General features: G+C 37.6%; 1 protein-coding gene across 20 annotated transcripts in view; it reads left to right on the top strand.

Annotated features, from left to right (window-relative positions):
• The window catches only part of AFDN (afadin, adherens junction formation factor), a 137,625-nt gene extending 130,901 nt beyond the window's left edge, over nt 1-6,724 (top strand). For 19 of the 20 annotated variants that reach the window (XM_064509317.1, XM_064509316.1, XM_064509329.1 and 16 more), the window contains 2 exons: nt 3,274-3,358; nt 4,505-6,724. In XM_064509317.1, coding sequence (XP_064365387.1) covers nt 3,274-3,358; nt 4,505-4,649 — 230 coding nt within the window. In that variant the 3' untranslated portion in view covers nt 4,650-6,724. Of the gene's footprint in view, nt 1-3,273; nt 3,359-4,504 lie in introns of those variants that run through there. The other variant, XR_010388476.1, reaches the window with a different exon arrangement.
• The last annotated feature ends 6,829 nt before the right edge of the window (nt 6,725-13,553 follow it).

The raw sequence follows: 13,553 nt of genomic DNA, 5'->3' as shown, positions 1-13,553 counted from the left end.
TAAATAGCAGCATCTGCCAGCTCTACCCCTACATATGTTCTTTATTCTTCTGATGAGAAGGTTGGCCATGATATTCCCATAGTTCTCTCTTTTTTACTGGTGGCAGTACAATAGAATTCAGTAGATGTCTGACAACCAATTTCTGCTGATCAAATCATCCTTCTAAAATGCAGAGGGTGATCACCCAAGAAAGCAAGGGAAGGTGTTCATGCTAGCTTCTAGCTGAATGACTAGCTTGTTTACTGGATTCAAATCTTGAGGAGAAATCAGGAAGCCTACAATATAGTACATCTCTATTCACTTTTTTGGCCACCTAATGAATTATGAAAAATTCTTGTTCTTTAATCATAGGTGTGTGTTCTGATTCTGAAGCTACTATGATGTCTGTGACAGGTTCCATTTACCAGAAGCACTTCTAATCCAGCTACAGTAGTGAATGAGTATGACTTAGGATGCATATGAGACCATACAGGTGTGTGATACTGTGAGCTACCTGTCTGCATCCTTTTCAGTGAAGGCTCAAGTCATCGTTTTCCAGCAAGGCATCTTTTTGTTTGCAGGGCAAATTAGCTTCTGCTACAGCTGGACTGTTTCTAGTGCCAGAGAGGAGCTCTGCACAGCATTATGTGGTTTTAGTATCGCTGATGGGTCAGTTGTTACACTCAGTTATAATTACTGTCCAACTGATAGAGTTGATGGTTAGTAGTTTCACTGTTTTGGTTCTATACACCACACAAGTTGCATAAAGGGCATCCACACTGATGCTCACTTAAAGAAGAAAATGTTTTATTTATCCTAGCATTCCCTGTGAGATCTCTTGATGTTATAATCCCTGTGAATTCTGCAAGCCCATCTGCCACTCCTGTTTTGCTTTGTCGCTGTTTCCAACTTCAAAGGAAGGTGATGGAAGTTTTGGCTTTTCAGTTTGTTGTCATGAGACTGGAGTATAAGCAGACACAGTAGATTGCACAGCAACCAATACGTGCTAACCTTACCAGTGCAATTAATTCAGTTAGACCTGCCTACAAGTGGCATCTATATGGAATATGTAACCTTGAGAAAGCACCGTTTCTATATGGTAGATACCTCTTTCACTATCAACCAGTCAACTCTTTAGCAGTGCATGCAAGCCCTCTGATAAATCCACAAGCATTGATTTCAGATCATGGTTTTGCATCAGAAGGATTCTTGCTTTGAGCTTCTTTTATCACATAGAATTAATGAATTAAAATAAAATTAAAGACAATAAATTTACAGGGAAAAGGTACCTTAAAACACTACGACTGCCTATGTTGTTAGCTTGCTTTTAGGAATATTCTGGAACAAGCTTCTGACATGTCTGTACTGAATTTTTGTTCTTTCAAAATACTTTCCCTTTTCTGCAGATTCTTATTTGAAACTGGCTAGGATTGAGCAGAAAATGTGCCTTCCATCACAGTACATAGGCTTCCAAAGACCCTGACTTCCCTTCCTTACTTGGCACTTTGAAGGCTGTACATGTGATAAATTAAGTAACTCTAGAACCATCAATCACTACTTGGCACCACCACTCTTACCCCTCCCATCATCTGCAATCCAGTATGTCATTTCATCTTTAACTACATTTTCCAGCCCTGCTTTCTGTTAATTTTTATGGAGAAATGAGTCTCAAGACAGTGAAATGTTCAGTGATATTTTTTGTGTATGTGTGTTCGTTTTTCCTGGAAAACAATCGGAAGGACAATCTACAAAGATTTTTTTAGGTTTTTGGTAACAATTAAGGAATACTGTAGTGTGATGCTTTGCCTTTAATAACCTAATCCATAAACCATACAACTAATTCTGAATACTCTTATTTCATAATTTTTAAAATAGCCATGAGAACAGGTTAACTTCACCTGATTGCTCAAGCTTCTCTGAAGACTGCCTGCGTAACGTACAAAGCCGTTTGCACAAAATGCAGAATTCACTGTGCAGTTTGCCATCTTCCATCTTGCTGGCTCTGTTACATTACTGTCCTTTACAGCTCTCTTCTGTTCTGAATGTGAACTCCAGTAAACCACGCTTCAGCAAATTTTGCTCTCGTACCTTCTTCCACTGAGTTGCTTAAGATATGTTTAAAACTACTGGGTCTGCCAAGTAACCCTCCCCCCCCTCCCCCGCCAGAAGCCAACACCCAAATCAAAACTACTGTCTTTGAAGCAGTTGGAAGTGTGAACCACATGTGGACCCAGACTTTTCAAAGTGGGGACAGTAATTGTAAGCATATGAGGTTTAAGCCTGAAAGGGAAAAAATTCTTCCTATTTCTGGCCTACCTAGTATGATTTGATCCACAACAACTTTTTGGTGAAAAAAATCAGCCTACAACACATCAGCTAAATTTGTTTGTGTTCCTTTATCATATTATCTCACTTCCTTTATTGAATATTTGTGAGATGTTATGTACACCAGTGGAAGAAGCAACCATTCCCTTCTGTACAGAAGAAGGTTCACAAGACACAACATGTACAATATTGAGACCAGAACTGTCTGAAGACAAATCTGAGTATTGTGCTGACAGTTCTTTTGACTCTCTTTCTGACAGTTATTAAGAAAATGTGGTCTTAAACACTGATTCAATTATTAAACTTTTGATTGGAAAGAAGAGGTTTTGTCTTGTGACCTTTAGAAAGGATTAATATACTGTGTAAAACTGTGTGTATCTTGTATTAATTTAAACTAAAGGTGCAGTGCTCTAAGAGACTTGCTTGGAATTTAAAAAAAAGTAGGGAAGAAGGGCATTTTCTAGGTGGTAACATTTTAGGTAATCTGGCTAAACAGAGACGAAAGTTTTGGCTCTGCTGAATTGCAAAGATGGCATACACTAATCCTAGGTTACTTTTTAGTCTCATAGATAGAGCAGCTGTAGTTAATTTATTTCCTGTAGAACTTGTTACAGGATAGTCAAGTGCTCTTTCCTTCAATCTCCTGAAGAGTTTAAATGTCTGTCTAACAGTGAGCCATAATAAGATAAACACCATGACTTGATATGAGTTGAATAATTTAAATAAAATGTGTTCTGACTCAATAAATAAAATTAGGAATAAGAAATTACAACTTTTTTTTGAGGCGGGATGGAATTTAGTAGTATTGACTTTAAATATTTTACAGGTCAAATGACCCTCCAAATTATTTCTGATCCTAGTTTGAGCTTATTTCTTGAAAGAAGCACTGCACCTTGTAGAAGAAATAAGATGTAAAACTTTTGTATTGTAACTTCTATTTTTCAACTGTCATTTTTAATTTTGCATAAGGAATAAATTCATACACTGGATCTACAGGAGCAACTGTTGGGGCCCAGGAAATTTATCGGGATCCAAGAGACAAAAGATCTAAAAGGTGATATGCAAGAGCCCATTAAGTGTTAACTTTTATTCATGTGACTTGGCTGACTTCTGCAATGACTGATTTTTCTGCTCTTGTCACATCTCTGTGGGCTATTTGAGAGTTCTGCAGTGGGTTGGGGAGTGTCTTCGGAGTGCTATGAAATACAAAGTTCTACACAAGTCTTTTAGTGATCTGACTATACTACCTGATCACTACAAACAAACAACTGTTTTAGATGTATTTATAAATCTGAACAGTACATCAGGTGAGCTTCTTACCAAGTTTGCAATAATCATAAGTAATATAATGACTGTACTTTATACATGAGTGGCAAGCTTTCTTGTGTAGTGTATTAAACATGCAGCTGGGCTTTGGCTAGGATTCTATAGGAGCTGTTAGCCCAGTTCATGCACACCTCTTAATGTGCAGTTAATGTTTCAGTGGAGTGTGCAGAGCAGAGACTTCTTGGAGCTGAAAGTGAAACTGCCTCTGATCAAGGAATTGAAATAAATATTAGAGCTTTATTATATGAGAGTTAATCACAGATATATTGTTACAGCTACTTAGAGGAGACTGATAAGAGTGATTTGATATGGTCATTGTGGTGGCCAGAAATACTTTATACGAAAAAGCAGATAGCTGCAAGGATGGAGATAAGTGAAAGAGGTTAGGCCATTATCACACTTGAAGCTTTGCCAGCATAGAATATAATGTAGAGGTTTTGCAACCCCTGTAACACACTGCAGTGCTAGTAGTTTTGGTTACCAATACTTAAAAGCTTTGTATTAGAGTGCTTTTTCCTAGACACAAGCTACCGCAGAAAGTCATGGCAATTTAGCCGTAACAGCAATGCTGTGCTAATACAGACCGGACCTTAGTTACACCTGCACTTTTATTTAAAAATCGGCAAGTGATTTCATTCAGGTTTATGTGCTTAAGTTAGTCATGAGCTGCCTCTTATGATTTGCCTAAATGGTAGCTCAGTGTCAGGATTAAGGACAAATTGCAGGGGCAGGGATGACAAAACCTTACAGAAAACTAAACTTAGAATCTTTTGCTGCTGTCAAGACTACTACTTAATACACTTGTCCTTGAGAATTTTTATATTTAAGGTTATTTTGAGCTAGAATTATAACAAAGGCTTTTTTCTTTTTCCAGTCAAGATGCAGATTTACCTGGAGCACCAGAAAACTTGACGTTCAGGGAACGCCAGCGACTTTTTTCACAGGGTCAGGATGTATCCAATAAAGTAAAAGCTTCTAGAAAATTAATGGAACTGGAAAATGAGTTGAACACAAAATAATATTAAAGCACCTTATCAGATGTAACTGAAAGATCTCTAAATGGAGGGCTTGAGATGGGGGGGGGCTCTGCTAATGAACAGAAAATGAATATTTTCTGAAAAGAGAGTTTGATTCCTCTATATCTAAGACTGTTAATTAAGATTTAGAGATGTTGCAATAGCAAGAAAACTGATTGCTTTACCAGGAGCTTGTGGTTTATACAATTAAAGCACTGTAAAATTTTAAAGATATGAATCACGTGAAGGTAACTTTCTTTCCTTCTCTTTTGGGGGTTAAGTTCTTGTGCACCAGACCAAGTAGCACTTGTCAAAGATAAGTTCTGTTTCCTGGTGTTTTACAGACACACTTTTGTTTTAGCTGCTGAGCAGAGAGTGTGAGAATAGCTTGAACTGCCTAAACTAAACTGTGCGCTAGATATTAGTATTTTAGGTTGTTTGATAAGGAGCCAATATCTGGACCACCTTAATAAGACTTCATATGCAAGTTTGACATACTGCATACATATATGCTGTTCATACAGTGATTAGCATATCAGTACAGATCTTAACATTACTTAGTATTGGGATAACACATGTTCTCTAGATAAAACCTTGGGATAAAAGCATTTCTGCTCCTACAGACTTGCTGGGTCTAAAATGGATGCATAAGAATTTATCTGTAGTTATGGAAAGGTTTATATGTAGATGCATCCCCAGTATATGTGTTTCAGACTTTCAAAAATGTGAAGGTGAAAAAACTTGGGGTATTTATTGTATTTGAAAAATACATAAGCAATAGATAGTAGGCTACATTAGTGTCCCTTTTACAGCTGGGACCAAAATGCTGGTTGTGTGTTTACAGCAAGGAGTAACGATTGCAGTTCCAAAGCTAGCAGAACTGATGTATATGTTTTCCAAGGAAGGTAGAGTAGAAGGTGTTAGGCAACTAGACAAGGAACGGTATTCATAAGAATCTACTATTATCAGTTCAGCAATATCTCTTTTTTCTCTAATATGCCAGTTTACTTCTCCACAGGGGGTAAAAAAAAAAAAAAAAAAAAAAAAAAAAAGTGTGAAGCATCCAATATAATACTGTTGGCTGGAAGTGGAAATGTTAGTGAGGTAGTTAACTAAACTGATGTGGTGGCAGCAAACCGTCTCTACTTATGTTCACAAAGTAGTTCTTGTAAGCGCTTCTTTAATCTGTCTGGCTTTACTAACATCCTTTTACTATTATATGAAAGATATTTTTGGCAGTTCAAGCTATTTCTTCACACTGTAATAGCCTTATTTAATTTTAAACTGTTAATCTTTTTCCTCCCACTGTTGTTTCTTCAGCTATGCATATGTGGCTGATGATGCTGGAGATAAGGACCTCATCAGAGTTTTTCTCGTTGTGTGATGTTAAGACAATATATGTTGTGATTCCAAACAAATTTTCTATTTGACAAAGCCCTTTACTGGCTTTAGATGATTTTTTTTTCCTGTATCATATTGTTCTCTTATAAATATATATTTAGGGAATTGTGCACACTTCCAAATACAGAGGGGTAGACTTTCACTGCCTTAGGAAAGAAATCACTTTTAATAAGAGTTGTATGATAAATAAATGCAAGTTAATGAAAATTGGAGTGTAAATATTTTTTACGTATTTCAGGTTTCTTATTTGAAAGTGTGCTTTTACCGTTTCACCTGTTAAATATGAAGTAGAAGATTAAACTGGTTCAAAGTGTTAATGAAGGATTTGCATGCTTGCTATGTCTGTTAAATCAGGAAAAGCAAGCCTCTCCCAATTTATCTTGAGAACACTAGCAGCCTTACAGTGACAAATTTTTATTAAGGAAAAAAACTTAGGCTGTGGCTGAATTACTGTTGCTGCTAGAATCTGAAAAAGGCTTAGCAAAAAAAATATCTATAACCTTCAGTTGAGTGGATTTGGCCGCTATTGGGCATTCGGGTCAAGTGTGAATATGTGTAAAAGTGCTTTTCATATTTGTCTGTGCATTATTATGAAAAACATCAAAACTGCTGTAGTTTCCCATTTCTACTGTATTTCACTTGCAACCTATTTTTAATAAAGTTTGTATTGTATTTAACTTCGCATTAAATGTTTTTTGTACTGTTTGTTATCTGGTTCTGCATTTATAACTATTATTGTAAACAAAAGGGGCTCTTTCTATATGTTTTGGCTTACCTGTCATATTAAAATACTTATATGCAAAGTCAGTATATTTCATAATGAACAGACAAAAACCTCAAATTAACTTTACATGGAGAGTCAACAAATGAGGATGATTCAAATGAGGACTGGAGATAATGCCTTGGCCTGATGTTGGTCAGTATCTGTATCAGTGACCTGAAAAAAAAGTGATGTTTTACGACTTACCCAAAAACTTACAAAACTGTAAATACTGGTTATGTCAGTTATGCAAGTTAGCCTGTGTGTTCTGATGGATGTATTGTATTTGCATCCACCTCAAGTGCAAACAAAGCTTTATTTCTAGGAGCAAAGAGGAACCTGGAATGCAACATCTTTTGGAAAAGGTCATCATGAATAATTATTAGAACCAATCTCCATTGTGATTGCTCTGGTTAAAGATGCATTTGATCTCTCTGTTTTGAACACAAGGACAGGATAACTTTCTGTGGAATCATTTTGGAAAAATTCAGTTTTGGAAGACCCAGAAGTTTGCAGGCGGGAGGCTCAAATTCGCTAAACAGTTTTGAATAAAGTTTGAGTTAAAGGACTCGAGCTAGGTTCATGAAATGAGCTATTAGGAGTGGTGTATTCCTCCTTATCATTGGATTAATAAAATTAGATCATTTGCCTCTTAAGTAAATGGGAGACAACAGTTTAAAGTTATTCTGCTTGGGGAAGGTGCGGTAGGAAAACAGTCCACAGCGACGTGCTCTGGATTCCTTGTGCTGTCGTCTAATGTTCATTGGAGCCAGGATTAGGAGCCACGTACATCTCTTTCCAGGTGAGTTCTATAAAAACTCTCAAGTTGTAGGATCTACTCTGGACTTATCAAAGTGCCTAATGCATACATTCTGAATTTAAGTATGAGAAATGTGCTTATAAAAACAGGGAAGGAGCCAGAAGAACTATAGAAACCCAGAAATCTGTTTGTTGCAAGGAAATCATTAGATAGAGTGAATGCCAAGACTTCTTCTGCCTGTTAACTCTAAGACATTGCTGACAGGGATCTTCTGCCCATGTTTTTGAGTCTGTAGCCATTGATTGTGAGAATAAGGCTAAAGAACTCTTCATTCTCAGATGTGTAGTCCAGAAGAAAAAAGGAACAATCCATTGCCCTTCTGTATGCTATTCCCTCTGCCTAAGCAAAAAGAAAGACCTGGTACAATCAGAAAGTGATTGTACCAGTTGTACAGTCGTTGCAGTTGTCAACTGTGTGTTATAGAAGCATTTCTCTCTAGACTTAGTCTAGATTAAAGGAGAGAAGGTGAGGACTGTATGATATGGAACAGGAGTAACAAACTTTCAGTGGGGAAAACTTAAATGTTGCAAGTTGAGTGAGCTAAGCTGTGCACAGTTGACTTCAGATTTGCAAAGTTACCGAGCACACTATGATTCAGCTGAACAATGCAGCATCTGCTCTGCTTTAAGTACATGAGCAGTCACACTTACTGGCATAGCTTTTGATATTTTAATTAAACAGGTATTTAAAAGCTTTACTGATTCAGGCCAAGGTATTTTTTGCTTTCTTGGATTGGACTTCCATGATAATAACTGTACATGCAAATGGCATTTGCATGTGCAGCCAGGTCTGCCAGTCCCAGCAAAGACTTGAAATATTTTAAATCTTACAAATTCTCCCTTCGGCACCTATCATCCAAATACACTGCTTTTCATCTGCTTTTACCCACTGCACTATAGTCTTCCTGGTATTTGGGGAAAAGGGGAAGGAATTAAAAAAAATGGCAGTCTATAATACGTATCCTGTTTACTGAAATAATAAACTATATACTTGATCACACATATTGCTGTTTTTAGCTCCAGCAATGAGTACACTAGCAGCAGAATAAACAAACAAGACCTTTCTCCTTTACCTCCCAGTTCCCTTAAATAACATGATAAATTATAACAAAATTAGATTTAAGAAAAAATAAGCTTCACTAAGAATAGTCTTAAAACATGTTGTAGTAACAGTATGTGTTTGGGAAGACAATGGGAAGACATTGACTCTTCTTCCTCCTCTGTCAGATGATACTGCTGTGTCTAATGGCCACTTAATGTTAGTGGTTGTATGATCAAGAAGGCAAAGCTTTGCAGATTAAAACTTGAGTCAGCTGACTTCCAGCTGTAATGGCAAATAAACTGTTTAAGGAGACAAAAGTGCAATGCACTTGCTTGGGGAATGTCAGTTTATTCTCAGTAACAGATGGATTTTCAGAATTGTGCTACAGTTACTGAAGCAAATGTCCTGTTAAAAATGTAGAATAAAATACTTAGTTTGCATATGCATGGATGGTAGGTTAATTTCACTAATGTGTTTTCAGTGTACATTTATTAATGCGTGAAGAACATGAAATAATCTTTACATGTACACAACCATAGCAAAAGCGTACTAAAACTTTTTCCCTGAGAACAATGTAAGATCTCATGCAAGAAGTTGTTCTTCAAGCAGAAAATCTCCATAGGTTTTCGGCTCATTAAATCATGCATTTTAATGCTTTACTCCTCACTTCTTCCTCACTCTGTATAGTTCTCTTGGGAGCCACAAGTTTAGCATTGATAGCACTTATCTCCCAGTAAATAATGGTAAGACTTGATACAGAAGAGCAAAATGGGGATGGGGGAAGCGGATTTTGCTGTTGAGTCATAGATTCTCTTATTTCTGGTCATTGTTGTTCTAGATGTCACGATGAATGGCAACAACTGCTCTCTGTTATGCTGGGTGTGAAGATTCTGCTGAAGTGATGCAGGTTGTCTGCACTGATCACGTGCAGAATTGACTAAAAAATTGTGCTGATTTACACAGTGTGGCTGGATTGTAGTTATGAAAGGCGTAGGGGCTGTCTTAGGGCCGGCACTTTTGTCCTCTGTTTAAAAAAATATATTAAAAAAAATCAAATTTGCCCGCACTTTGCATTAATTTTTTTATGCATTTGTAAGCCTAATGGAAACCTTGACAGATGCTTGACTGTATCTAGTAATGCAAGTAGGGCAAAGACTGCAAAAAACTGTTGGTATTTGTTTTGAATGAGTAGGGTTGAGGTTTGGCTACCTGTCATAACAAACAAATTGCAGCGGTGTTTCATTATTCTCTTGTAAGGAGACTATTTTATATGAATTAGAGCTGTATGTAAGTAACTGCATTTACAATGGAAAAAAGTAAAAAAAGTAAAATCTCTCGGAATTAACTTCTCTCTCAGCATGTCATCCTTCAGAAGATACCTGATCTTGTTTCTGTGTGGATGCTCAGAACTGGCATTCATATTTATATCTTGATAGTTCTTTGAACAGTGTGCAGAAATGAATGAGACTGAGAAAAGCTCTAGCTAGATGTAAGTATAACCCAATTTTCCTTCAGCTCCATAAGAAGAAAACTAGGTACCCTCTTCTACAGTGGATTGCACCAAGTATGTGTGAGCTAGGGTCATTTAAAGGCTAAAAGGTCCTGTCAAGGCTTGGGGTTTGTTCAGGCATTTATTGCCAGTTCTGTTCAACCTCAAGGCTGCAAATAAAAGTATGTATGTCCAAGACAGGAGAGGCATTCAAATAAAATTAGGTTTGGATCAGTCTCCCTGAAGTTTATCTAGCATTTACTGGGAGGCAGTAATGAAATGAAGTGGACAATGTTTTAGAAAGCTAATATGATGTGCAAAACTGTAATCTCAAGTTACTGTCTACTGCACTCAGCTAATGTGCTGTCATACAGGCAATACAAAAACTGAAGGCATACAGCAGTGAATCTCTCCATGTTTGGCACAGAGGGGATAGCAGCCTTACCTCTTGGTATTTTTCTGAGTGTTCTTCTATCCGTGTTTTGTAGTTATTGCATTTGGGAACTCCATAAAGGACAATTCATATCAGAATGCTGAAGCTGGGACATCATCATTCTTTTGTTTCTACTACTGAGGTTAATGTGAAATGCATCAGAAGTATTCAAGATCATGCTTATTTAGGACTTAGTTTTTTATAATCTACTGTACTATTTAACTGATGTGAAAATGTGGAGTCAGTTTAGTGGCTTGATTAAATTTCTAGCATTCTGGTTCCCCACAAGGATTTACAATAAGGTAGCGTTCTTGATTTGGAGGGGGATGACAGGATTAAGCTAGTAAAAGTTTAGGAAAAATTGAATTCTTGAAAGCAGAGATCAAGGTAGAAAGGCATTCTGGAATACAGTCTTGTAGCACTTCTAGAAGATGGTCAGATTTTGTATTTGTTTTTACCTAGGTCTAACTGACAGATGGCTTTGTCCCCTGCTTATCAAGCAGCTTATCCAAGCTAAGCTTTGGAAATAGAAGGAAGTTCCTGAACAAGAATCGCTGCTGTCATGGTGAGTCACAGCATCATATCCTGATCTTAGGTTCAGCTGGGATTGAGTTTTGTGTACTATTCAATTTTAAATTGGGAACAAAGAAATGATTAAATCAGAGTTGATAAATTCTAAGGATGCTCAGTTTTAGGCTACTAGTTCAAATTCAGGGTGATATAAACTGGAAGTCTTATCTATTATGGGCTATAGAAACCAAATTCTTAATCTCATTCATAGTGACTAAAACCCACAGGAGAGAGAACAATGATTAAATCAAGAATCTGTACATTAAATTGACTAGATCACTTCAGAGTTGGCCCTTTTGAGCTGAAGTTGACTTACTTTGGAAAATAACGTTGTTCTGACTTGATTGCTGCTGCATGATAAGTATTACGTGGAAAAATCACAGCTTAGTGTCACAAATTGTCAGTGTCACACCTCTACTAAAATACTCCCTAAAAACAGCTGATATTGTTTAAATCCTCCCCCCACCCCCCATTTGGTGAAGATAGTTATATAGTAAGGTTTTGATAGTAGAGTCTTTCAGCATAATTTCAAATTAAATGATACAAAAGTATGAGTGGCTCAGAATTATCAGCTGCAGTTTACAGGGAGAATTTGGAAAGGATGAGTCACTCCAGATTCTGTGTTTAAAATGTCATTGCCCAAATCTTTAAAATGATATGATAATATTCCTACTACATATTATTTTCCTTTACCTTGAAACAAGTTGTCTAAAATAAATCATGACCATTCATAATGGTACACAAATATCCATTAACAATCTCTGCGAAGCTGTTGTCTCCTCAAAAGCCGATATAGGGCAGCAGCTTTTTTTTTTCCCTAAAGAAAAGCTTGTCTGCCTCATATAGTGCCAACATCTTTTAAAATCCATTAGTATTGCAGTAGTTTGGAACTCTTTTTTAACTTCAAGACCTTTGTCCATTTTTGTTATTCTACCAATGCAGAACTAGTGGCTGGGGTGAACTCCTGAGAAGCTTCCTTTATTTTATTTTATTATTTTTTTTTTTAACGGAGGCTACAGTTTGTATGTGATGTGGAAGGAAGTTGCAATACCATGGATGATGGTGAGTTGACTGAGCTGCACAGAGATGTATGCTTTGGTCTGTGAGAACTGGTCAGCATCATAAGAATTGGATTATAATGTTGTCTTTGGTTTCCTCCCCAGAATTGTAGTGTAAAAATAGTGTTATTTCGCAGTTCCAAAAAGCTGGTATCTGTTATACTTTCACATTTAGTGGCCAAATTGTATTCAGACTGCTTTCAGGATACTAAAAATATAATAGTAATATATTTGATTCAGAGCTACATACAAGACAATTGTCTGGTAGCTTAGTACTCCAGGAAAGAACACACAAATATCTGTGTTGGAACAGACAACAGAACTGTGATGAGGAACAGAGGTTCAAGTCTAAGACCAGCTTGCAAAGAAAGCCCATTTAAGTAGTCAAATGTGTTTGGTAAAGTTTTAAGTTGAAACATCATGTGGAAGACACAGGTTTTCTCATGAAGTCCCAGTGGGATATTGAAGAATTGAGAAACTGCTTTTAGTTCTTTACATAATGTTCACCTTTCAGTGCCATACAGTAAAGCTTTAGCTAGTATTACTAACTTCTGCCATGTTTTGGCCTTGGAAGCCTTACTACAAGACCCTAAGTCATAGCTTGCATGAATGCACTCACATCCACTTGCCTGGGCAGCCTCTTAGGACTCCCACAACTGGACGTCTAGGTTTTGTCCATCTCCTAACACTAACCCTAGACCCTGGCTTTGTCCTTGGCCTCAGCCCAAGACCCTCAGCCATGATATCAGTAAGCTGATACTACAGCAGAGAAATCTTGTAGCCTACACCTTTCTTTGGCAGCCCCTTTGCAGCCGCGTGCCAGCTGCACCTCTGAGCTTTGTCCTTCTCTCAAATCTAACCCTAACCCTAATCCTAGCTTTCATGTTGGTTGAGCCTTAGCCCAAGACCTCAAGATGTGGCCCATGAGAGCTCTCTCACAGAAGAAAGGTTTTTCTAATCTACACCTCCTTCAGCAGCACTGTTGTAGCCCTATGCCAACTTAGACTCTAGGCTCTGTCTCTTTCCCATCTCAAACTCTAACCCTAGGCCTTTGCTGCTGAAACCTTAGCGCAAGCCTCTCAGCCATAGCAAACATGAACCACCTCTTGGGGAAGAAATCTTTTTGCAGCCTACTCCATCCTTTGGGCAACCCCTTTGTAGGCCCACACCTGCTGCAGCTCTAGGCTTTGTCCCTCTCCCAACTCTGTCCCTAACCCCAGGCCTTGACTTTGGATGAGTCTCAGCTGTGGCCCGTGTGAACTAGCACTCAGTGGAGAAACCTTTCTGCAGCCATCCTCAGCCTGAGGCAGCCCTGCACCCTGTGGAGTTTTAGAC

Source organism: Dromaius novaehollandiae, chromosome 3 (assembly GCF_036370855.1).
Source record: "Dromaius novaehollandiae isolate bDroNov1 chromosome 3, bDroNov1.hap1, whole genome shotgun sequence".
NCBI classification, from domain to species: domain Eukaryota; kingdom Metazoa; phylum Chordata; class Aves; order Casuariiformes; family Dromaiidae; genus Dromaius; species Dromaius novaehollandiae.
The sequence above is the reverse complement of the archived record's forward strand: the minus strand, read 5'-3'. Positions and strand labels throughout refer to the sequence as shown.